The 27,300-nt window shown below is 41.2% G+C and overlaps 1 protein-coding gene across 1 annotated transcript in view; it reads left to right on the top strand.

The window, feature by feature from the left end:
- Positions 1 to 25,630, top strand: part of DPY19L1 (dpy-19 like C-mannosyltransferase 1) — a 99,599-nt gene extending 73,969 nt beyond the window's left edge. The window contains exons 19-23 of the mRNA XM_048839070.2: positions 98 to 217; positions 13,302 to 13,476; positions 16,312 to 16,411; positions 18,333 to 18,458; positions 23,580 to 25,630. Of these exons, the coding sequence (XP_048695027.1) occupies positions 98 to 217; positions 13,302 to 13,476; positions 16,312 to 16,411; positions 18,333 to 18,458; positions 23,580 to 23,736 (678 nt within the window). The 3' untranslated portion in view covers positions 23,737 to 25,630. The remainder of the gene's footprint in view (positions 1 to 97; positions 218 to 13,301; positions 13,477 to 16,311; positions 16,412 to 18,332; positions 18,459 to 23,579) is intronic.
- Positions 25,631 to 27,300: the final 1,670 nt, after the last annotated feature.

A 27,300-nucleotide genomic window follows, 5' to 3' on the forward strand; every position in this document is an offset into this window, starting at 1 on the left:
ACTCTTATTTAAGTTTTGCATTTTTCAAAATGTATTAAATGAAAATGTATCAAAATGTTAGCTTATGTTTTTGTATATGTGTTTTTTTGTTTGGCAGCTGGTATACCATGCATTGCAGCTATTGGCATATACTGTACTTGGTATTTTAATTATGAGACTGAAACTGTTTCTGACACCTCACTTATGTGTTATGGCTTCCTTGATTTGTTCAAAACAGGTAAGATGTTCTTTAACGCTGCAATTCTCTCAACCCTTAATGTTACCGTAACACATTGTTCTCTGAACTGTTATCCAAAATTATATAAACTGCTCTATTGTTCATAACTGCTGAATCTTTTAACTGTAATATTTATTAGTTAAAAGGAAAACACAAGTTAATTTTAAAAAATCAGCATTCCACTTATAGTATTAAAATTAAAACAAACACTTGGAATTGTGTAACTACAGCATAAGTCTGTCTTATTGTGCCTTGTACTGAGCTTAGTTATAGGACAGCACGTGTTACATTTTGTTTTTAACTATACATTTCATTGCTAGTGCTGGTTTTGTATCACTCTAATTTTATCAAAAATTAATGTTGGTGTATAATCACATTCCATTTTTCCCTGTTAGATTCATTGTCTACATATCAATTCTCAGTGGAAGTTTAGTTTTAGATAGGCTTGAATGTTGAAAGCATATTCTTGCTTTGAAATTGAACTGGGATGCAAAACAAAGATAAGATTTTTCTAGTTTTAAATCACCTATAATGGAAAAGCAGACCAGATTTCTCCAGATGTGGAATATTTGTTGGAACTGGCTATTCATACAAGTATTCTACATTTTTCAAGGGTGATCCTCACACCCAAAATACAGATTGAGTCTTTAGAACCACAGCTAAATATCTGTTAAATGCATTCTGCCTGATTGTCATTATGTACAGTACACACAGTACTGTAGTATACAACAATATTGTTTTTAAAGGTGTGGTCTAGCAATTTCCAGTGTACACCCTGTTTTCACTTGCTTATAACTTTGCCAAATTTTAACTGTTGAGATGAAATCTTCCATGCCCGAGTGTCTGTCTCAGGCTGAGTTTTTGAAAATTTTCGACCAAAAGAGTTCAGCTGTTTACAAGAAAAAGGCTAGGGGAAAATACATTTTGCCCATGTTCAAAAATTCTGGCAAGTTGTAGCACCGCCATGCATTGAAGCAGGGTATTGAAACGTGTCCATTTTGGGGCAGAGTTTGGGGATAAGCCTTTGTATCGGGGATAAGCCTTTTGCCGTCTGTCACTGAGGGGCTGCCGCTGCACCCTATCTTCAAGCATGCACTGCCACACCCAGTCTCAGTTAAGGAGATTTATTCTTTTATAACAAAGGTTAACAAACAAACAGAAGGCAGTCTTGAGTCAATACCTGGTCCACAGACTTCAGGGCCACCCCTTCCAGGGGTCTCTGGCTCTCTAGTTCCTGGCAACTTCTCTGCCTCCTCCAGCTCCTCTTGTTGCTGCAGCTATTGGGTTGCTCCTTAGATTTTAGCAGCAAATCTCCAAAGATTTCATCTTCACTGAGCATGCTTGAGCCTCTGTCAGTTCTTTGTGCTGACCAGAGTGCACACTCCCTCCCTCACAACTCGTGTGTGTGACTGGACTGCACGTGTGCCATTTCCACAGAACAACTAGACATGCCGCAGCTCCTCAAAGCTTCTGTATGTAACAGGATTGCACATACGCCAGCCCCACAGAGTGACAGAATATATTTCAGTGCGTGGTAGCAGGGGCAAAGCCAGACTTTCCCAGTAATGGCTGCTCCCAGTGCTCTGGGCTGGGCACTGGAACTAAGAATGGAGTGTCTGTGCACCTGTCCTATCAATGACCCCCTGTGGGCACTCAGGCAGTGTGGAGAAGGAAGCTGGTCTGATTCAAATGCAGAAGGGACAAAAGCCGGACTGGGGGTGGAAAGGAATAGGAGTCTGGGACTAAGGGTGGTGGAGGAAGAGCAACTATGACTGGGGGTTGGAAGGGAGAGACTGGGACTAAACCTTTGTGTGTGTGGCGGGGGGGTAATGGGCAGAGGTGATGGATCTGAAAAAGTGTTGGGGTGGAGGGGGAGAACTGGGATTTGCTGGGTGAAGAAACTGGGACTTGGATGTGAACCCTGAGTAATGGAGACAGGGACTAGGATAGACAAAGAGAATAGGACTAGAGCAAGGAGGTGGGGTGGGAAAGGGAAAGGTTGGAGCAGATAGGGCAGGAAAAGCATCAAGCTTGAGGGAAACAGGTAGAAGAGTCTGCCCATTAAAGCGCACACACTTCCAGAGCCTGGAATGGAACCCAAGTTTCCTGAATCTCACCATTCCACTGCTGTAAGCAAATCTATGTGAAACGTACTGGCAAAGTGTGTGTCTCCTCCCGCTCTAGTGCTGGTCTACATAGTGATTAACAACCTAACTATTTTTATCAGTTCCTCTCTTAGCTTAAGGGCCAGAGGTCTGTGTAGTGGATCTACATGTTCCAACCCTGCTGATGAACCATAGAATCATAGAATATAAGGGTTGGAAGGGACCCCAGAAGGTCATCTATTCCAACCCCCTGCTCGAAGCAGGACCAATTCCCAGTTAAATCATCCCAGCCAGGGCTTTGTCAAGCCTGACCTTAAAAACCTCTAAGGAAGGAGATTCTACCACCTCCCTAGGTAACGCATTCCAGTGTTTCACCACCCTCTTAGTGAAAAAGTTTTTCCTAATATCCAATCTAAACCTCCCCCACTGGAGCTTGAGACCATTACTCCTCGTTCTGTCATCTGCTACCATTGAGAACAGTCTAGAGCCATCCTCTTTGAAACCCCCTTTCAGGTAGTTGAAAGCAGCTATCAAATCCCCCCTCATTCTTCTCTTCTGCAGGCTAAACAATCCCAGCTCCCTCAGCCTCTCCTCATAAGTCATGTGTTCCAGACCCCTAATCATTTTTGTTGCCCTTCGCTGGACTCTCTCCAATTTATCCACATCCTTCTTGTAGTGTGGGGCCCAAAACTGGACACAGTACTCCAGATGAGGCCTCACCAATGTCAAATAGAGGGGAACGATCACGTCCCTCGATCTGCTCGCTATGTCCCTACTTATACATCCCAAAATGCCATTGGCCTTCTTGGCAACAAGGGCACACTGCTGACTCATATCCAGCTTCTCGTCCACTGTCACCCCTAGGTCCTTTTCCGCAGAACTGCTGCCTAGCCATTCGGTCCCTAGTCAGTAGCTGTGCATTGGGTTCTTCCGTCCTAAGTGCAGGACCCTGCACTTATCCTTATTGAACCTCATCAGATTTCTTTTGGCCCAATCCTCCAATTTGTCTAGGTCCTTCTGTATCCTATCCCTCCCCTCCAGCGTATCTACCACTCCTCCCAGTTTAGTATCATCCGCAAATTTGCTGAGAGTGCAATCCACACCATCCTCCAGATCATTTATGAAGATATTGAACAAAACCGGCCCCAGGACCGACCCCTGGGGCACTCCACTTGATACCGGCTGCCAACTAGACATGGAGCCATTGATCACTACCCGTTGAGCCCGACAATCTAGCCAGCTTTCTACCCACCTTATAGTGCATTCTTCCAGCCCATACTTCCTTAACTTGCTGACAAGAATACTGTGGGAGACCGTGTCAAAAGCTTTGCTAAAGTCAAGAAACAATACATCCACTGCTTTCCCTTCATCCACAGAACCAGTAATCTCATCATAAAAGGCGATTAGATTAGTCAGGCATGACCTTCCCTTGGTGAATCCATGCTGGCTGTTCCTGATCACTTTCCTCTCATGCAAGTGCTTCAGGATTGATTCTTTGAGGACCTGCTCCATGATTTTTCCAGGGACTGGTTTTCCAGAACCATGTGGGTGTCAGTATGGTATCACATTTGGAATATTTTTCAGTTTGTTTTTTTTTAGGAAACCTAGGAAATTAAACAGTAAAAACTGTTAAAAGAACATAATTCAGGTTTCAAAGTCAGTCGCTCCATTAGGAAGTGCCAGTATTAAGGTTACTTATAATTTTAATTCAGCCCCATTGTGCACATGCATTATGATAGTCTTTTCTTTTTTGAGTGATTGCGCATGTCCATTCCACTTCAGGTGCGTGCGTGTCCAGTGCAGTTGTCAGAGATTTTTTCCCTCAGCAGTGCCTGTCAGGGCAGCACAGGTGGCTTCTGTTCCCTCATGCTGCTGTGCAATGGTATAAAGGGCGGCGCCATGCCCAACCCCATGAGACTTCTTACCATCTATGACGGTTGTTGGAGAGTGTGGTCTTACTATCACAAGTCTTTTCCTTGTTTTAGTAGTTTATAGTGTTAGGTAGTTATAGAATTACCTATTCTTGGGTACTGCTACCTCAGCCGGGGCATGACTCAGTCCTTAAGCCCTGCCATTCCAGTGAGTGACCCACACTCCAGTTGCCTGAAGTGTCTTGGGAAGACTTAGGTCCATGTTTTGGTGCCTACCTTGCAGGGATTTTGAGCCAAGAAGGACAGGGAGGCCAAGTTTCTGCTGATGGAGGTAGCCCTACATTCATCCTCGGAGCCGTCTCGCTCATAGTGGGTACCAAACACATCTGCATGCATCAGAAGTGCTTCTCGTCATCTTGCTAATTCTTGGGTCCATACTCCTCCAGTACTGAGAAAGAGTCACAGGAAGATGGCATCTAATATCAACAGGGCTGGTGCCAGAGTCAATGGTCTTGCCTGAGCAGATGACTGCTTTGGAGAGTGCAGTGTCTCAGCGTCTCGAGATGATGCCAAGTTTGAACATGTGGTCCTTCAATCTGAGGGTGGGATCGGAGTCTTCCTGAATAAAGATTGAACTGTATGTGAGTCACCAGAAGTGGAATGCACATGTGCAATCGCTCAAAGAAGAAACAAGTTACTAACCTGTTCCATAACTGTTGTTCTTCGAGACGTGTTGAATGTGTCCGTTCCGCCACCAGCCCTTCTGTATCGGAGTCTGACTGGTAAGGACTTGGGGAGAGTTTGGAGCAGTTCCACACTTTATACCATCACGCAGCAGCATGAGAGTAGCAGAGGGCATGTGTGCCACCCCAACAGATACCGCTGAGGGAAAAATCTCTAACAGCTGTGCACTGGGCATGCATGCACCTGAAGTGGAATGGGCATGTGCCACACATCTCAAAGAACAGTAGTTATGGAAGAGGTTAGTAAATGTTCCTTGTTATGTGACCACTTTTTGTGTTCTTTCCCTTCCTGCATTCCCTTTCCTTGTTCCTTAAACAGGATAGATCTGTTCTGGGGGTTGTGTAGAAAAGGAGGTTGTTGTCTGTAAGACCCTTGCCTTGTTTGTTGCCGAAGTTGGAAGGTGTGTAGTAAATGAGTCAAGGAAGATAAAAGATGATCTCATGATTACCAGTTTCATGGAGCCCTGGAGAATTGGCTTCTTTTCTTGCCTCTCTCACAGAGTTCCCATGTGATGCTGGGCAAGTCACATAAATCATATTTTTCACAGGTGGTCACTAATTGTGTCTTTATTTTCTGGGTGCCTGTCTTGATATCCTGGGGTCTGATTTGCTTAACTGCTGCACACTTTCAGCTGGAACTGAAGTTGGTGGGAGCTGTGATATGAACATAGAAAGTGCTATATAGTGCTAAGTACCCTGAAAAACTAGGTCCTAGTCTCAAATTGGGCACCCAAAATGAGTGCAAAGTTTTGATCTTAATCTCTCTCTGCCTCTGTTCTGCATCTGTAAAGTGCACTGGCAACATAATTTTTTTAAGTTTTTTTGTGAGTAATAGTATTTTAACAAAACTTCCATTAAGATTCTCAAAATAGACATTCTAAAGCTGTATCTTCAGGGGTCTGTAAATTAGCAAAACAAATGTCAGTGTATTGTAATTTGAAATAAAAATTGCCCTTTGAACCAGAAAAGCAATAAAATAAATATTTAGTCTTTTTTTTTCTGTCTCTTCCTACTTCTAATGTGCCCATCACTGTGATATGTCTGTGGTGGTTAAAGCATTGATTCATAGTGAATTCTGTACAAAATAGGCCTACATTCTTCTTCATTCTTCCCTTATTTTAGTTGTTGATTTCTGTTACCCAGGAGAATGCTGTTGGGCTCTTTTGCTGCTTTGTTATTGTTGGAAAGCCTGTGTAAACGGATGGATCTTTATATCTTGCTCAAATCTTGACAAGACTAGAACTCTTCCATTACAGCATAGGAAATGTGTGCCACAGTTTAGGACCTTCTGCTACGCCTTAACCCAGAGTGCAACTCAGGGGCTAGTCTGCTGTAGCCCTCTGGTCAATCATAACTACTCTGGTAAGTCATGAAGGGAGAAGTGGTCTCAGAGAGAAAAAACAGTACTTTGAAATGGATGAAGAGTTGAATGAGGAGCTATTTAGCATGCAAAGTACTGGTGATATGTAGACTCTTTAGCCTTTTTGATTTAGTAGGTGAGTTGATTTAGTAGTTGAAGTTTTCATATGATAGTTGCCCTCAGTACTAGAGCGAGAGAACTACAGTAATTCAGCCCAGGTCATTGTGGGTTACGTTACTTCACCAGAGCAAAGATCTCCTTGTCAGTTGAAATGAAAGATAGTATTTCTGATGCCATTTGACTATTCAGGAGCAATGAGTCCAGCAGGAACACCCCCACACCTTCACTTGTTTGAAACCTGGGGGGATGAGCTTAATAGTATCTTATTAATATCAACAGCTTTCGTGATTTAGTTTATGCCGGTGGTTTTCATCCAATTCCAACTTCCTTTGAACACTGAGACAGCTGGGAGCTAGCATTGTTTGCACTAGATAAGATGTGCCTGTAGAGATGTCATCAGTTTATTGATGTAGTCACTTACTGTTTCCTTCACTGGTAATAGTAAGAATGAAGCCTGCAATGCTCCACAGGTGGTGAGAACCATCAAGCAGCTGCCCATCATGACCATCTGAGATCTGTTGGAGAAGAATGAATGAAGCCAGCAATGCAACCCTATCAGCTTTTTAAGTTTTTCTTTTTCTTTTTTTAAAAATTTCATGGTTGGAGAAAAGACCAAGATTATTTATATTCATACGAGTACAAAAACATTTCTGTAGAATCATCTTCCCCCATTTTCCCAAAAACTTGAAAATGGAGACAAAATTCATGACATGATATTTTTTCATATTTTTTTAAACTCTGTAAGTGCCTAATATATTACGTTCTGCCCTTTGCTTTCCTTTTATTTTGCTCATACATTTGATAAAATTATGAACAACCTCTTAAAAAAATAGCATAAGAAAAAAGAGTTCAGATACATAAAGGAGACCAAGAGAAATTGGAGTTGGGGCTGCGGGAGGAATAGCTATTAAAGCCATGAAAATAGGGTACATATTGTTTTCTTGGAATGTAGTATTTCATTTTACACTTAAACAATATCCAGTGAGTTAGGACTTCCTTTTTCTTAAATCCACACTCTATACAAAGAGTGCTATTTTTCTTTGTCAGATTCACAGGAATAGTTGTTTGGTCTTACTGTTCCACATCTTTAAGAAATTATTAACAGATCTGTTTAAATTAGGGCTGTCAAGATATTAAAAAAATTTACCGCGATTAATCGCACGATTAAAAAAATTAATCGCATTAAACAATAATGGAATACAATTTATTTAAATATTTTTGGATGTTTTTTACCTTTTCAAATATATTGATTTCAATTACAACACAGAATACAGAGAGTATAGTGTTCACTTTATATTTATTTTTGATTACAAATATTTGCACTGTAAAAACAAAAAAATAGTATTTTTCAATTCACCTCATACAAGTACTGTAGTGCAATCTCTTTATTGTGAAAGTTGAACTTACAAATGTAGAATTATGTACAAAAAATAACTGCATTGAAAAATAAAACAATCTCTAAAATTTTAGAGCCTACAAGTCCACTCAGTCCTACTTCAGTCAATCGCTCAGACAGACAAACTTGGTTACAATTTGCAGGGGATAATGCTGCCTGCTTCTTGTTTATGATGTCACCGGAAAGTGAGAACAGGCATTTTCCTGGAACTGTTGTAGCCGGCGTAGCAAGATATTTACATGCCAGATGTGCTAAAGATTCATATGTCCTTTCATCTTCAACCACCATTCCATAGGACATGCGTCCATGCTGATGATGTGTTCTGCTCGATAAAGATCCAAAGCAGTGCGGACCAATGCATGTTAATTTTCATCAACTGAGTCAGATGCCACCAGCAGAAGGTTGATTTTCTTTTTTGGTGGTGCGGGTTCTGTAGCTTCCACATCTGAGTGTTGTTCTTTTAAGACTTCTGAAAGCATGCTCCACACCTCATCCCTCTCAGATTTTGGAAGGCACTTCTGATTCTTAAACCTTGGTTTGAGTTCTGTAGCTATTTTTAGAAATCTCAAGTTGCTATCTTCTTTGCATTTTGTCAAATCTGCTGTGAAAGTGTTCTTAACAAACATGTACTGGGTCATCATCCAAGACTGCTATAGCATGAAATATATGGCAGAATGCGGGTAAAACAGAACCAAAGACATATAGGTCTCTCCCAAGGAGTTCAGTCGCAAATTTAATGAATGTATTATTTTTTAACGAGCATAATCAGCATGGAAGCATGTCCTCTGGAATGGTGGCCAAAGCATGAAAGGACATACGAATGTTTAGCATATCTGGCATGTAATACCTGCAACGACGGCTACAGAAGTGCCATGCAAATGCCTGTTCTTACTTTCAGGTGACATTGTAAATAAGAAGCAGGCAGCAGCACCTCCTGTAAATGTAAACAAACTTGTTTGTCTTAGCGATTGGCTGAACAAGAATTAGGACTGAGTGGACTTGTAGGCTCTAAAGTTTTACATTGTTTTGTATTTGAGAGCAGTTATGTAACAAAAAAACTACATTTGACGTTGCACTTCCATGATAAAGAGATTGCACTACAGTACTTACATGAGGTGAATTGAAAAATACTGTTTCTTTTATTTATCATTTTTACAGCGCAAATATTTGTAATAAAAATAATAAAGTGAGCACTGTGCACTTTGTATTGTGTTGTAATAGAAATCAATATATTTTAAAATGTAGAAAAACATCCAAAAATATTTAATAAATTTCAATTGGTATTCTGTTTTAACAGTGCGATTAATCACGATTAATTTTTTTGAGTTAATTGCATGAGTGAACTGCGATTAACTGACAGCCCTAGTTTAAATCAGATATTCTCTTTCCTGCAGCAGTTAGCTAAATGTTTGTTCTCTGCAAATTTAATTGAACTGTAGCAAAACAGATTTTTTTTTTTAGACAAACTTGTGCATGGGTTTCAATTTTCTGTAATTTCCAATTCACTCCTAAGCCTTGCTCTCACACAGTATGCTCATGTCTGTCTTATTTAAAGTAGATGTGAACACAGCAAAGTTGAAAGCTTAGGTACTGCTGTTTGTAACTGGTAACTAATATTGCAGTGTGTTACAATTTAATTACCAAGCAAGTATTCCTGAATTTTAAACCTGGGTAAAACTTTGGTTTCATAATACTAAAAGTATGTACTCTTCAATGAACATTATCTATAAATTCAAAGTGACCTCTGTTGCATAGAATGTTTATCATCATGGGATATGAAACTTGGTAATTGAGTCTTATTTTTCAGTGCTTAACTGAAATATGTTTATATTGCTTACAGCATCCAAACTAGAAATTTGCAGAGAATTCTAAGAGTATATCATTAGGTGTAATATCTTTTAAGTTAACAAAAACACTAGATGCATAATCCTGCATATACCATATAGCTTTATGTCCTGGCCTTTCCTTTTTAAACGGTGGAAGTTGAGATTCTTAAACTAACTGTTTCGTAATGTAATATATTTTGCTTTAACTATACATTGCTCATCTGCATTATCCAGTTTTGAGCATAAGAACAATGATCCTGATCTGACCCCATCAGATTGCATATATTGCTTCTCTGATTGTTTTCTGATTGATTAATTGAATAATTTAGCTATTTGCATATTAATTTGAGGTCCAAATACTACTCTCTATAATGTTCTGGATAAGTGAGCAGTTGAAATAATCAAAATTTTATCCACTCATCAATTTAATTTGAAACCAGTGTTGCAACATGTGGGGGGAAAGCATTATGACAAACCTTCATTTTTATAGTCAGTATGCATAAAATGTTAACTTTTGCAGAGTAAGTATAAAACTTTCAATTAATTAAAAGGTCTAAAGTACCTACATATTCCATTTACTGTATTTACACATTCAGGATAGGGTACTGGGGCTTAGTACTTAAGTCTGACAGATGGAGTCTAGCTTCTTCCTAGAGCATTTTTCTCATGCATCAAGAGGAGGCTTATGATTATGATAATCTTATAAAAGATAAGACATAATCTTATAAAAGATTATGGCTGACATGCCTTACACTGACTGGAATGGCCCTAGGAGCTCTTGCATCCAGCATAGATTAGAGCAGACATGAGGTTGCCCTACCTTACACAAAGGGGATGAGAAGACCTCGCACTACCTCCAAGACCAAGGAAGTGTAAAAGTGGCTTTCAGCCTCCCCCATTGGGTTCTCAGCCAAGAATAGCTCAGGCAAACTCAAGAATCTGGCTGTATATGTATAAAAAGAACTGGACGGAATAACTGCTTTTTGGTCCGACTAGGATTAGAGGGGAGTCAGGACTAAATGATTGTCCAGCCTTGTCTAGAATAAGGTTCTGGGAGGATTTGATATCTGTGGGATGGATGTCAGGATTAAGCAATTATGAGAGTGGTAAGGGTGAAAACAGTTTACAAAGATTTAGGAACATAAGACAGAACAGCAAGCGATCTGGACCATCTAATCTAGTCCCCAAGATAAGTAGTAGGAGGGAGATTGTCAGTGAAGATAAAACCTCAAAGGTGGGTTTTTTTTTAGTGAGATAACTAATGCATGATAGTTATCTTGCTGTAAACTCCTAAGAAGAAACAAGGCAGTTGTTTTTGCTGTGAAATAGCTAGGCGAGGTCAGCACTATAACCCCATCCATGGTTGACCTCATCTAGGTTGCCTCATGGTAAAACTACAATGCCTTGTCACCACTAAGAGTTTTACAGCATGATAGCTAACACACACTAGTTATCCTTACAGTAAAAACACCTTTTTTTGTCCAAGAATACATAGCCTGAGACTGGGCATCTGTGGAATGGGATTAGTTCTGCTGCTGGTTGTTTTTCTTTCAGGGCATCACATGGATGATTATACCCTTCATTATCAAACTGAGCACAGTTTGCTCACTGCAGCATCTTGCAGCGTGGGGGACACGCTGATGATAAAGCTGACGTTGTTTGTGTGTGTTTGCTCTCTAAATTAGGAGGAATTACTCCATCCTAAGTGGAATTTTAAAAACCAGCAGAAAACGTTCTGATGGACTTGAAAATTAAGAAAATATTCCTTGCAAACATTTAAAGATTTATTTGGCAGAGCATATTTATGAATCATGTACCACATGAGAATCCTCCTAATCTAGTCACAACCTCATATAAAAGGAGATTCTTTTGTTGTATTTGGGTTCTGCATATATACAAAATACTGTTACTTTTATCAGGTTTTTATAGAACCATTATGGGAGTGTAGTTTTTCTTCACCTGAAAAGCAGCAAACTGACTAAGGAGTTTAAATGTTCTAACACGTTCTCACTTAAACTGAGATTGCAATGTAGCTGTTAGTACATCTGCCAAAGAGCTACCAACTACTAAAAACAGATCAGCAGTCAAATTAATTGGTCAGCATCATATTATATTTATATAAAATGACATTTTAATTTTTAGAGATGAGTAGGATTATAAATGTCCATAAAACGGGTTTGTGGTATTCTGGCATCTACACATCTACTTTTGTTCTCTGTTGTAAGCACTTTCCCCAAGAAAGTAACATAAGTTATGACCATCTAAATGTGGTTATAAAGTTTTTTTTTTCACCCTTCCAAATAAAAGTTTTTATTATCAAAACAATCATTGCAAGCCCATATAAGAAGCTCCTTCTGCTTCATTCATTCAGCAGACAGCAGGTTGCTCCCTTTGGGTTATATAAACTAGTGTTCTCATTAATGCCCAGATCTGTAGAGAAGCACTCAGGTGGAAAGAAGAAACAAGAAGCTTTGACTGACACTGGGGCCATGTACACTGTGTACAGTGAATGCTCCAGACTAGTGCAGCTGCTTGTGCTAGATCCTCAGCGGGGAAGGAGCTGGGCTCTTCTGGGAGAAACAGTGGAGTGTATGTTGTACCCTGTAGAACGATGGTGCTTTGGCCATGTTCCCTCTCTGCTGCCAGAGGCAGTGTATTATATAAAAAATAAAATACTGTTATGTGGCACATGTTTAATTGATACTGCTGGCTTATTGGAAGGTCTTAATTGGAAATTAAATAATTTAGCCTAACAGTGATTGGTAATTCCTGCTGCTTTAATAGTACAGTAATTACATAAATTCTGATTAATGGGAATGCATTTAGCTAGCGCCAAGTTGTTAAACAGTGTGTAACCAGGTGTAATAAGCATGAAGTGTAAACCATTGCTTTTTTAATTCAGAAGTTGCCAATAAAAATTAAGGGATATGTTTTGTGGGTACTTGGGGAGTTAGGGAAAGTGTGGCAGGGATTGGTTGTCCTTGATCAAGCAAAACAGTAGAGCAGTAAAACAGAATTCCTGTTTCCCTACACAATACTCATTTTACTGAGATGTGCACTTCAAAGTCTGCTTCAAACCATTTGCACTGTTGTTCAAACAAAGCCTATCTCTTTCAGTGTGGGAGAGGGAAAGAATAGATGTGATGTAACAGTAAATTTCTACCATTTAACTCTTTCCTTTCTGATTTGCTTCTGGGTTCTTAAAAAAAGTTGACCTTTCCTGTATCTTTTTATGAAATACATTTAAAATGATCAGAAATATACTGAACTGTTCATTTGACAAGAATATAAAATACTACATATGTGAGATTTAGATGACATTGCTGAATGAACCTTAACTGCTGCATTCCCTGACTTTATGATCACTGAAAATTTAAAGTTGCATTAATGCATATTTTCTTATTTTATAGTATAAGAAAAGTAGGAGCAGCATACTCCAGTGGAGTCAACTTAAGTGAATACTTAAGGTCTTAATCCTACTCTCACTGAAGTTAATGGCAGAATTTCCATTGACGTCAATAGGAGCAGGACTGGGCCCTAAAAGAACATCTGTGATTGATTGTAATATGTGTGACAGGTTCTACTGGAGAAATTAAAATCATAAGACATGAATATTGTATAATACTGTAGGTATTTTGGAATTAACTGGCTTTTATATTTCAGTTGTTTGGATGGCTCTTTGGCAAAATTCAGCCCAAAACATTGGTCTTTGCTATTTTAGCAATAATGGCAATAGAGGGATCAGCAAACCTTCAGAATCAGTGGAACATAATGGGAGAATTTAGCAATTTGCCACAGGAAGAACTTTTAGAATGGATAAAATCCAGTACCAGACAAGGTAAACTATTTAGTTGTGTGTGATGATGTCCTTATTTGAGCTGTAACTGAAGGAATTTTTAGCAATAATCTGTCAAAATGCAGTCAGTCAGGAGCAGTTAAACCTTATTAGATGCTGGAATTGAATCAAGATTAAGCCAATTAAAATGCTAACTGCATTTTTTCAAAATACTATTGTGCCATTACACACATGGTTTTTGACACAGATTAAATTAAACAATTTTTTTAACTAACATATTTGGAATGCTGGGATACGTTCCTTGTATTTCACTTATGTTTAAGTGAGAATCCTCTGTTCTGCAAGTGGCAGACATGTATTCCACTCAGGTGCACCAAAGCCAGAGAATTTTTCTTACAGGTAACTGTAGGTGCTGCACTTGTGTCCTCTGACCCCTTAGCTCCTCCTCAGGTTATTTAAAGGTGGTGCTACCCTGACCACCATCAGTTCCTTCTTGCCATGCATGGCTAGAGTTGGAGCAATCAGTGTGAAAGTTTACTTCAAGCTTCTTTATCTCAGTCTTTCTGGGATTTTATTGTTGATATCCAGCTCCAATCAGTCGACATCTCACTGCATGGATGCCGCCTGGTTAGATCAGAAGGAGCACTGTTCCACAGCTGTTCAACAGGTTCAACTTAGTAGTAGAAAATCCTTTACTAGGACTACATATTTGGCTAAGTGGAAATGTATTTCAACTTAGTTCTTGTCCCCAGGGAGTTCAGTTGAGGCAAGCCCGCATTCAGGACATTTTGGAGTTCCTATTACACCTTCAGTCCTGTGGTCTGTCTTATCAGTTCGTTGAGGGTCCTCTGGGCAGTAATTTCAGCATTTCATCCTCTATCCAAGGGAAATCAGTTTTTCAAATGCCATTGTAGCCAGGTTCATGAAAGGGGTCACTCGTTTCTTTCCATTGGTAAAGGAAGTGATTCCTCAATGGGACCTTAGCACTCTGTTGGCTGCCCTCATGGGTTTTCCATTTGAGCCCCAGGCAATTTGTTCTTTGTCTTTTCTACGCCAAAAGACAGTGTTTTTCTTGTGGCCGTGACTACTTCAATGAGTGACTACTTCCCAAGTGACATCCGTTGCATTTCTCAGTGATATTTTAATACTGGACATTTGCAGGGCTGTTGTTTGGTCTTCCGTACATAATTTTACAAAGCATGATGATATTCTGCAAATTTTGGGAAGGCAGTCTTGCAGTTGCTCTCAGAATAGACTGTGAGCCACATGTCCTGATAGTGCTTGTCAGTCACCTAAGTGAAATACATGTCTGCACTCACTCAAAGAAGAAAGGACAGTTATTTTAATGTGCTGTTACTGTTCCTTTTGATGTGGGTGCAGATGTGTATTCTATGACACACCCTCTGTCCCCTCTACATAGGAGTTTCAATTCTTGATGTTTGGTGTGCTGAGAGGGAGGTTGAGGCAGCACTGCCCCTAAATAACCTGGGGGGGGTCTAAGGAGCTAGAGGATGTGTGCACCGCCTCTACGGGTACTGCTAGGCAAAGTTCTCTGGCTTTGGTATACTGGGTGCATGTCTGTACCCACATCTCAAAGAACAACAGTTAGTATAAGTTAGTAACATCTTGTATGCCTTTTTTCTTGAAGACAATCACATTTTGGCTAAAACCTCAGTATAATTCTATTCAGAAGAAAAAAATTCCTAAAGGAAAGTTCATTATTTGTCTCAAAAGTTTCTCCTGAAATATGATGAACATACTTTTTGAAAATGCTTGTGTTCTTAAGTGCAACAGCATTCACGTACTTGGGTATCGTTCATGCAGTTGGAGCCATGTTTGTGGACCTTTGTACATATACAGTGCTCAGTTGACTGACGCATCATGATCTAGTGGATAAAATACTGAGCTGGGACTGAGGAGACCTTCATTTCAGTCCTAGCTCTCAGTGACGTGCTGCATGACGTTGTACAAGTCACTTGGTTCTGTTTCCCCTCTCTATTAGTTTTATAAGCTCTTCTGGACAGAGGCTGTTTTTTACTATAATTTTGTACAGAGCCTAATACTGTTGGGCTTCAAACTTGTTTGGGACCCCTAGGCACTGCTGTAGTATCACTAATAGACTTAAATGGACTCAACATAAATTGTAGGGTTCTATCCACATGGATCCATATGCAGACTTGGGCTTTGCTCTTCATTTCATCAGTAGAGCACGCCCTATTCATTCTAGGGCATGTCCCTGTTTGTTCCTCTCCTGTTGTTCAAAGGTAGACGGATAAATCAGAAAATGAGCTGCTTCTCCGTAAATAGATAGTTATAAAAGTGAAAGTATCTGCATGCACTAAGGACTTATATCACAGTCAGGTGGGAAATACTTGGGTGTACATGCATCAGAAATCAAGTAAAAATCGACACTGGCATGAATGTGTCAATATACAGATTCACGACCAAAAAGACTTAATAAAATATATTAAGTCCACAAATTTAATAGTTTAATTCCTTAAGACTGATACAGTACTCAAGACTTTCCAAAATTACCAGTGATTTTTGCATGCCTCGTTTTGGGTGCTCAACTTGAGTTGCTTTAAAAAGTCAGATTTTTTTTTTCCAGAGGGTGCTTATCATCCCAAATAAATAGTTAGTTTTGAAAATCCTTGGCCTTTGTCTTTTGAGCATCTCTTCACAGGCTATTTGAACCAAGCTTTCAGAGCAATTAAATTTAAGGATTGATTGATTTATTTATTTTTAAAGTGCAACAGATCTCTCCATCCTTACATTTATTCTGTTGTATTGTCCTGGTTTGACTATTTGAAACTGAATCTCTTCTCCCCTTTTTTTAATTATCCCTGCTTTAAATAAGTCTTTCATTATATATTACAGATGCTGTTTTTGCAGGAGCGATGCCTACAATGGCTAGTGTCAAGTTGTCTGCCCTTCGACCGATTGTAAATCATCCCCATTATGAAGATGCAGGGCTGAGGTAAATTTCAAAGTTCAGTTTTATTCCTCTAACATTAATTATTTTAGCCTTGCGATGTACAACAGGAATGATCATCATGTTGTCTAGTACAATCTTTTAAAAACCCATGAAGTTCTAGGTCATATTTTTATTTGACTAATCAACATTGTTTTAAAATAGTCATCAGCAAGTTGAAGGACAATAGTCCATTGTGGGATAGAAGTAGTAGAGACACTGTAATGGTTCAGACTTAAGGCTGGTCTATGCTAAAAAGTTAGATCGACTCAGCTGTGTCGCTCAGGAGTATGAAAAATCCACACCACTATATGGCATAATTAAACCAACCTAGTCCCCAGTGTAGACAGCTCTAGATCAACAGAAGAATTCTGCCGTTGACTGAGTTACCGCCCTTTGGGAAGGTGGATTACCTACACTAACGGGAGAAGTCCACGCATCAGCATAGGTAGTCTCTACGCTGAAGTGCTACAGTAATGCAGCTGCAGTTGTGCCACCGTAGCATTTAAAGTATAAATATAGCCTTAGTAATCAAAAATATTGTGTAATTATGAAGTCTGAAGCAACATCCTGCTACTAAATCTACCTCTTGTTGCTCTGTTTTCCCATGGCCCAGTGAACAGACAAGTTCTCAAGATTGCAGGTTTTACTTAGTTATTACTGGAAGCAAGGGTTGTGTTTTCTTGAAATATTAAATCCATATTATTTAAATGTTGATTATTAAGTTAGGAACTTCTTTTATTAAGACTGATTGAAATTCAAATTTTGCACAGACTTTTTTGATCAGTTCATTTCATATGGCATTTGACGGCTTAATTTGTTTTCCTTGCAGTTTTCGGAACCTGAACTTTTTGTGTAAATTGGCTTCTGAAATTCATTTATTTAAAAAGTTTTAACATCTTATCCACAAGTATCATTGCAACAGTCTTCAGCAACTCAAGTTTGTGGAAAGAGGGTAGGGGAAGGGGAGCACACAGATAGTGCCACAAGTTTATAGTATATTTCTAGTCACATGTAAGATCCAACAATAATCATGTTGCTCTCTGTCTCCAGACAATCCCCTTCAACTGTATTTGGTATCAGAGCCTTAATATTTTGGTTCAAGTCTGCAAAACAGCTATTTGCCTTACTTCCCCATTCCACAATCATATGAGCACTAGACTGACAGGATTTTGTAGAGAATATTCTAAATGATTCACTGCATGTCTTCAGACTTTCACCAACCTTCTCTTTTACAGGACAAATAGAATTCTATTAAGGTTATTATATGATTATGTACATTGCTTCAGTGCATTGACAGTAGATCACAATGCCAGGCTTTCCTTTTTAGTGATTCTGCTCACCCTTTCTTGTCTTTAAACTAAAATCGTGTTTTGTTCAGGCTAGTGGAAAATGGAAAGAAACAAGTTCTGTTTTTGAAGTTTCTCTCTTTACAAATCGAAGGAAGTTCACTTTCCTGGGAGGGCAAACGGGTCCACCAGGAAATTCATCTTGTTTCTCATTAAACCAGAAGAAACATAACCCACTTCAGTCAAAATCTGTGGAATGAATCTGAGTGAAGTTAGAACAAAATGTCTGGAACTGAATCATCTAAAATATAAATGTGTCTTAAAGACCAATTCAGTAGAAAGTCGTTGCTTCTCTCCCACAAGTGATACACAGTCGGTATGAAATAAGAAGCTGCAGTGTTTCCTGGTGCCATGTCTTAAATAGGAGGGCAAATAACTTAAGAAATGTTAAACCCAAGTACTCTAACATAAATATAATTTTATTACATGCTTTTCTTACAAAGCGGTCTGCCTTTTTTATACAATCCCCCTCATTATGGTATCTCAGGCTGGCTATTTTATCCATCCTAAATAATTTGGTTCTCCCCACCCTCCCATCCTATTTCCTAACAGCTTTTATGGATTTTTTATTTTCAAAGGGCCAGAACTAAAATAGTGTATTCCATGTATAGTCGAAAACCAGCAAAAGAAGTGAAAAAAGATTTGTTAAAACTAGGAGTGAATTATTACATCTTAGAAGAGTCATGGTGCATAAGAAGAACTAAGTAAGTATTAGTATTCAGCATCAATATTCTGTCCAAAGTATAGCTGAGGATATACTGGATCTTGTCTTTGGATTGTGGAGATTGATGAGAGAATTATGGTAACTGTGTCATTAGAACTTGCAGATTTATTTCACATTTAGCACAAGTTCTTAAACTGTATGAATTGAATTAATACAGACAGAGCCAGGCTCTCTATCCACACAAACAAAATTAGGATGTGTGAATAGAAAGATAGACTTTACAACCTTTACAGTCACTGAGCCTCTTTATGTCGGGGTATGTTGTTCAAATATACCCACAGGTATATGAACATTAGGTATTAGATAATTTGTGTTTGATATGCAGTTTGAATTTACATTTATCCTTAACCATAATTAAGTACCAGAAACAAATTTGGGCCCAGATCCTTCAAATACACAAGTAACTCTACACACAGTAGTTCTATTGACTTCATTCATATGTGTAAAGTTAAGCTTGTGTGTACCTTTTAGGATTATAACCTTAAACATAATTGTAGAACACAATTAAAGTTAATGCAGAGCCAGCAGATCGCTATGCTGTGAAGGCAGTTGCAGATGTGTATGTGTAAGGAGGTCCAAAGATGTTGAATTTTTTCTGCAAAATGCTAATTAGGCATGGAAATGAAATAGATGTTACAAAACCCAAACAAGACTTTTTCTGACTATACACTTTTTTCTTTGATTTTGTAATATAATTTCTTCTTTGAATGCTTGCTCATGTCTGTTCCATTCTAGGTGTGCGCACAGTTGTCGGATATTTTTGCCTTACCGGTATCCGTAGGGTCGGCTGTGGCGCTGTCTTGAGTGCCGTGCTTATGCGTCGGTATTTTAGGCACCGCCAGCCCTATACCCTCTCAGTTCCTTCTTACCACTCATGGTGGTTCGTCAGAGTGCCTTTTCCTTGCCTAGCAAGAGCTATCTGTTTCGTTTCTACTGTCTTCAAGCCTTAGGGCCTTGTAAGCAGTTTGTTTATAGTAATCAGTGTTTAAGTGGTTGTTACGTAGTGTAGTTAGAAGTTAGAGTCCCAACGGGGACTTCGCCCCAGGTGGGGCATGCCCCGGTCTCCGGATTTTATACCCTGCTCTGACTGCAACAGGCCTATGCTTGTAAGTGACCCCCCATAGCAGCTGCTTGAAGTGCTTGGGGGAATCACATGTGTCACAGCTGTAAGAATTTTCGACCCAGGACGCAGAAACAGCATGACATCAATTGGACGGCCCTCCTCATGGAGGCTGCTCTCCGCCCAGCGTCGGAGCCTTCCTGGCCAGACTCTGCCCCTAGCACTTCGGCCTTGGTGCGTAGTGCATGCCCGGCACTGGGTTCTGCCCGGCATTGCTCTCCATCACCGGTGCCCAAAAAGAAGTCCAAGAAAGACGGCTCCCCAGTACTGAGCAAGAAAGGCCATGGGGTATTGTACAAAGGACACAGTTCGGGCCACCTGCCCACACCAGAGCCACATGGATGTGCCTCCCCAATGGGGGGCCCTAGCCCCCCAAGGGATCTGCCACCAACTCCCAGGAGCGGTTGGGGACCCAGGCCTATGGCACCTTCCAAAGCTCTCCTGGCACCCAGAGAGCAGAGGCCTCTACCATGTGCATGGATGTCATGCTGTTTCTGCGTCCTGGGTCGAAAGTTCTTACAGCTGTGGCCACAGTAAGCCAGCTGTCAAGCCCCCCAGAGGGCAAGTGAGTGTTGCCAATTGCCAGAGCCAAGACAATGCGCTCTGTCTCCACGCTGCAGATCTCCAGCTTTGCAACGCAGGTGCTTTGCAGGTCGCCCTAGATCACCGGCACCATGATTGCGGTCTCTGTCCTCTCCACGCAGATCCCCTATAGGGAGGCGCCTGTCACCGTATCGCTGGCATCGTTCATCCTCTCACCGGTCATCTTCTTGGCACAGATCCCCGTCCCCTGCACCTTGGGAACAGTCTCCATCATAGTACCAGTCCCCCCATCCCCGGTCCTCATATTCAAAATGCAGGCATCGACAGCCCCACTGTGGTCACCGGAAGGGGATTCCTCTGGCACAGAGAGGGAATTCAGTCCCTCACCGAGGCATCACTGGCGTGATTGGGCACCCGAGGCTTCATCGACCTCTGCGATGCCATCTTGGCCACACAGCCAGTGGCCGGCACAGTGGCCCTACTGGAGTGCGTGGGGCATGCCTGTGATGCCAATGCCCCCTTCGCACCATTAATTGGCTGCCACCTCGGAGCAACAGCTGGCGGCACCAGGCTTGGTGCGCAAAGTGCACTCAGAGGGCAGGGGAGAGGAGCGAGTGCCCACCCCAAAACCCTCTTCCCCCATGGAGGATGATGTTCTGGAGCCTCCCTGGTGGTCCAGTCATCATCGTCATTCCCGGATGAGGTGGTGCAGGGTCTTCAAGTGCCAGGCTGCCGGACAACTTCAAAGAGCACCAGGCCCTGCTTCAATGGGTGGCCGAGAACTTGGGCCTAGAGGTAGAGGAGATGCTGAACAGGTGGACATCCTATTCAGTGTGCTCTCGGCATCTACCCTTGCCCGTGTTACATGACTAGTGCCCCATGGGGTCTTAAAAATAGCCCAGGTCCTCTGGAAAACCCTGTCATGCATCCCTCCCACCTCCAACGGGGCTGAGAAAAAGCACTTTGTGCCAGCCATGGGATTCGAGTACATGTATACCCACCTGCCTCCAGGCTCGCTGGTCGTCGCTGACCCTGGCCTCCGATGCTTCGGATCTGGGCTGGGGAGCCCACCTGGGCAAGCTCAGCATGCAAGGCCACTGGTTGCAGGATGATCTGGCCCTCCATGTAAAAGTCAGGGAGATCAGAGCGGTTCACCTGGGCTTTCAGGCTTTCTTGTCCCACCTGAAGGGCAAGGTGTTGCAGGTCCTGACTAACAATACCGCTGCAATGTATTACATCAACAGGCAGGGTGGAGCTATGTCGTTGGCCCTTTGCCAAGAAGCTCTCTGCCTTTGGGACTTGTGTGTGGCATGGCATTCATCTGGTAGCCACATATCTGCCTGGGACCAGGAACGTGTTAGCAGATCACCTCAGCAGGACCTTCTCATCTCGCCACGAGTGGTCACTCCATCTGGAGGCGATCAGTATGATCTTCTGGAAGTGGAGGACTTCCCAGGTGGACTTGTTCCCCTCCTGTCAGAACAGGAAATGCCACGTATTCTGTTCAATCCAGGGGATGGATAGGGGCTCCCTGTCAGACACCTTTCTGTTCCCATGGTGATGTATGCCTTCCTGCCAGTGCCGTTGATTCACAGAGTCCTTGTGAAGATCAAACAGGACAGGGCGAGGGTTATCCTGATAGCCTCCACATGGCCTCGATAGCACTGGTTCGGCACACTGCTGGATCTTTTGGTAGCTGCCCCGCTGCAGCTACCTCTCTGGCCGAACCTGCTATCCCAGAACCATGGCAGTCTTCTGCACCCAAACCTGGTGGTGTTGCACTTGACAGCATGGCTACTGCATGGCTGAATGCGGAAGAACGGGAATGCTTGGCCCGGCTTCAACAGGTCTTGTTGGGTAGCAGAAAACCCTCCACCACACCGACTTACCTGGCCAAGTGGAAAAGGTTCACATGCTGGGCCTCGGAATGATTTATCCAGGCCTCGCTGGATTATCTTCTGCACCTCAAGCTCCAAGGGTTGTCCCTGTCGTCGATCAGGGTCCACCTGGCCGCTATTTCAGCCTTCCACCCTCCACTCCAGGGCAGGTTGGTCTTCGCTCACAACATGATGGCCCGGTTTTTGAAAGGTCTGCAGCGTGTCTACCCTCACGTCTGGGATCCTGTTCCTCCCTGGGACTTGAATCTGGTGCTGTCGCGGCTCGTGGGGCCTCCCTTTCAGCCTCTGGCTTCCTGCTCTCCTCTTCTCTCCTGGAAGGTTTTGTTCCTGGTTGTGATAATGTCTGCCTGCAGGGTGTCTAAGATCAGGGCACTTACTTCAGAGCAACCCTATGCAGTATTCTGTAAGAATAAGGTCCAGCTGTGGCTGCACCCAGCATTCCTATCCAAGGTAGTTTCCCAATTTTATACCAGCCAGGACATATACTTACCTGTCTTCTTCCCAAAGCCTCATAAATTGGAAGAGGAATGCAGGTTGCACACCTTGGCTGTCAGGAGGGCGCTGGCCTTCTACATCGACAGGACAAAGCTGTTTCGCAGGTCAATACAGCTGTTCGTTGCGGTGGCAAAGAGGATGAAAGGTCACCCAGTGTCTGCTCAGAGGATTTCATCCCGGATCATGGCCTGTATCCGCTACTGCTGTGAGCTGGCAAAAGTGCCTCTGCCAGCAGCTGTGACGGCACACTCGACTAGAGCGCAAGTGTCATCAGCGGCTTTCTTGGCACAGGTGCCAATCCAAGAGATCTGTAGGGCCGCTCCCTGATCATCTGTCCACACGTTCACGTCTCATTGTGCACTTACCTAGCAAACTCGAGACGACGCTGGCTTTGGCAGAGCAGTGCTGCAAGACCGTGAACTCCAAGTCCACTTCCATGGATACTGCTTGTGAGTCACCTAGAATGGAATTGACATGAGCGAGCACTTGAAGAAGAGAAATGGTTACCTGCCTTTCGTAACTGTTGTTCTTCGAGATGTTGCTCAGGTCCATTCCATTATCCGCCCTCCCGCCCCTCTGTCGGAGTTGCTGACAAGAAGAAACAGAGGGCGTAGGGCCAGCGGCGCCTAATATACAGACACGTGAGCACCGCACTTGAGGGCGCCACAGCCAACCCTATGGATACCGCTAAGGGAAAAATCTCCGACCGCACATGTGAGTGCGTGCACACCCAGAATTGAATGGACATGAGCAACACATCTTGAAGAACAACAGTTACGAAAGGTAGGTAACCATTTTTTCACTAATTCTCCAATATGACCTGTATTTCCAATATAAAGACAAATGAAAAAAACCTTTAAAGAAGACCTAAGTGCTTTCCGTAATTCATCATAAAGGAGCAAGAGTTCAGAAACCCTTTTTTCCCCTTTGTAGGTCAGTCATTTTTAACCCTTAGTTTATAAAACAAACTTGCCATATGTTTCTTTCATTACATTTCCTTACTTGTCCTTCTTTATTTTTGTTTACATATTCAAATATTTTCTAGGCCCGGTTGCAGTATGCCTGAAATTTGGGATGTGGAAGAACCTGCCAATGCTGGCAAAATTCCTTTATGTAACCGTATGAGTAAGGACCCCAGGCCATATTTCAACACAGTATTCCAGAACAGTATTTACAGAGTCTTGAAGGTTACTAGGGAATAACACTTCAGTGCAAAGAACTGTCAATCTTTTTCAACTTTTTAACTGGTAACTGTATAAAAATTCTAAATCAGAAACACCTTTTATACTAAACTTAAAATTAGGAAATGTGTATTTTTAAATATTTGTTGTTTTAAAGGAATTCTGATTATAGAAGTACCTTAACCTGACAGTTTGGATTTCTATTTCAGAGTCAGTCTCTTGAGGTTTGCTATGCAAATGATTATATGTTTGCACACTCTTTAATAAATACTGCTCCAAACAAAAGTTAAGTGGCTGTAGAAAGTAACTACAGTTCTCAAAACCAATCAAATTGTTAAAAATGCTGTCAGTCTGTCTTAGCAAAGCAAGGTTATTTAAACCATTGGTGCTAGTAATTAGGAACTAATGGATGGTGCTATAGCACCTAGCAGCAGACTTCTTAAATCACCATCACCGTATAATGATCCTCCCAGTATTCCTCTTTGGATAATGTGACACTGATCACACATTTCTGAAGAAGTGTCACAATTTCTTTAGCCATATCTGTGTGAAGGATGGTTTTAAGAGAAACTGAAGAAGGGTTGCTGATAAATTTTGGATCACTTTAAAAACATGTCAGGCCTTTAAGTTTGTCTTTTAAATGGAAATAATTTTTAAACAGTCTTGAAACTGCACATTTTAGATGATGTGCACTTTGCATGTGCAGTAACTTCAGTATTAATTTTCAAAAATAATTAAACCAGTGAGAGGAATATTTGCAACTGAGCGGTAGCTTAGCCTCTGATTGCCCAAGGATTTTTAACATTCTAGTACATTCAAAACAACCAGACATGCACATGCGAAGTTTAATAAGGGAAAAAATATTTTATTCAGGCAAAATCCATCATTTATTCTTGTTGTTGTGTAGCTTTAGTAAGGTAATAGAATAAACTCTGCACTGCCAGATGTGCTAAAGCTACATCTTAACTCTGTAGGAGATGCTATTAAAGCCTGTTTAAGGATTCTGTTGTACATTGGACATCTAGCTTTATTTAACTAATGCTGGTTTTTAAAAATATCCAAATAATACTGAAAAAAACCCTTGTAACAAAATTAACCTGACCTTACTATGATTATGGTCAAAAGTTTGTTTAAATGTAATCACTAAACCAAATGTTAGATATACTTTCCTTGAATTGTCTGACCATGTAGAGTGCAATTATCCTTCCTGCTTTGAAGTTTTTTCTTATTTCTATCACCATAATGTGGCCCTGACATTGTGGATGGTACAGGACTTAATTTCACAGAGGAATTCACTTCCCAGTGTACTGGAGCAAGGATATTGTACAGACTATTAACAAACAAGATGTTATAAATTCTATATGTTACAGCCACTGGAAAACATCACAAGTAATCTAGATTTGTAACTGTTGAGACTATATAAATGTTCAGTCAGCAGCCTAATGACATGACAGTGGTCTAGGTGGCTGTACTGGATATTCAGCCCAGACTGCATCTAGTAGTAATAGATGCTGTAGGAATAAACCTCTTTTACAGTAGTAATAAAATGTTGAACATATGTGAAGACTGTGGAATAAAAGCTGATCAGTATTTTATGTATTCGATTTTTTTAAAAATTTGCTTTTTGGGAGGGTTCAGATAAAGGGTTGAAAATACATATTAACTTTTTAACTTTTACAAAAACACATTTTGGTAAAGTTTCTATAAGGAAACAATCACTAAAAAGGGCTTAAGAGAAGAGAGAATTTTTTAAAAATATGGTGATGAGTTTCAAGAAAGCAGTAAAATGGATATCTTTCTATATAAACATTGTGACTAAATAGTGTTACAGCTCAAAAAAGTACTGTATTTTTATGGGGTTTATTTCAATTGTTCACATGTACTTATATGTAGTTAAATAAAAAAATTCATGGAATGTGTTTTTGTATTTTTACTCATTATAAACATCACATTTTACAGAATTTATTATAATGATTATGTCGGGTACAGGTATGACGACTACATAGATTAATAATCTTTGCCAAATGATATGGAACAGATCAGGAGTCTCTAATGCTTTAAAAAAATTCTGTCAACCTCCATTTTCCTTTCCTTACAAATGTCACTTAGTAATGTAGGTACAAAACATAATCATGAGCCTAACCCCCAAATGTTGATTGGAGTGGAAATTCATTCCTAAATTTCAAGTTTCAATTAGTCAATTTACTGAGATTTGTTCTTAATAAAAAAAAATATTGTAAACATTAGTCTTCAAAGAGGAACCTGTAGAGTGTCAGTGACTATACCCCCAGCCATTATTTTGAGGCTGATTGAGGCACATCTCTCTTTGAAAGTGAGTAATGCATCTTGAAGGTTACGCTATCTTGTCCCCTTGACCTTTCTTGAGTGGCATAGGGATTTTCAATTTCAAAGCCAAAAACATCTTTTAATCTAATACTAACAAAATATTAGTGTAAAAGTATAATAATGGTTTTGGGGTGCAGGAGGGGATGGAGGAGGTGATTGTCAGCCCCCCAGAGAGCCTGTGCCAGTACGGACTGGGGCTCTACATCAGGACTTAGATTTTTCACCCAGGAGGAAGAGGGATTGTTCCCCTTCCTCTGCTCCCCCAAGGAAAAGTAACCTCGCTGGATGCAGTGGATGCCTTGTCCATCAGCTGTGAGAATGAGGAGGGCCTCGTGGTTACAGAATTCTGGCACAGCTCCTGAGGCTCAACAGATCATGGAGGATCAGTTTTTGTTTTCTGAGAAAACTGATGAGACATTGCGTTCTTTTAAGGACTCCCAGGCTACTTTACAATCTTTGGGGGATTACACTTGGGCCTCAGAGAGACATCATTTTGAGGGTCAGCAGCAACACCAGCAACATCACCCCCAGCAATACTTCTGTCAGCCATCCTACCTTGATAGGCAACAGAACTTCCCTAGAAAAAGGCATAGATCACAGAGATCTTCTGGTTCTAGTTTTACCCAACCAGCCCGTCTTCCTCCATCTTCAGGCAGGCATCCTATTTGACATTCATATCAAGAGCAGCTTCCCAGTTGTGAATGTTTCAATCCTGTCTCCTCAGTTCCAGGAGAGGCTGGCTCACTTCTACAGTGCTTGGGATACTATAACAATGGACAGATGTATCCTAAGCACTGTGGGATCAAGTTACGCCATACACTTTCTCTCCATCCGACGCCCTTCCACGTTGCTTTTCAAGGGCCCCTCTCACAAGTCACTGCTCCTTCACTAGGTCCAGATTCTGTGTGCTTTGGAGCTATAGAGGAGATTCCTCATCAGGGAAAGGGATTTTACTCCTAGTACTTCCTGATCCCCAAGTTTCAGGGATGGATGAGACCTATCCTCAATCTCTGCAATCTCAGAAAGTTTATCAAGTACATGAGATTCCACATGCTTACCCTGGCAACTGTTCTTCCCATATTGAATCACAGCAACTGGTTTGCTGCTCTGTCTTCACGATGCCTATCTCCACATGGCAATTTTCCTAGGTCACAGGAAGTTCCTGAGATTTTTTTTTTGTCGCTGGCCAGCACTATCAATATACTGTTGTCCCCTTTTGGCCTGTCATCAGCCCCGTGT

The sequence above is a fragment of the Caretta caretta genome, chromosome 2 (assembly GCF_965140235.1).
Source record: "Caretta caretta isolate rCarCar2 chromosome 2, rCarCar1.hap1, whole genome shotgun sequence".
NCBI lineage: Eukaryota > Metazoa > Chordata > Testudines > Cheloniidae > Caretta > Caretta caretta.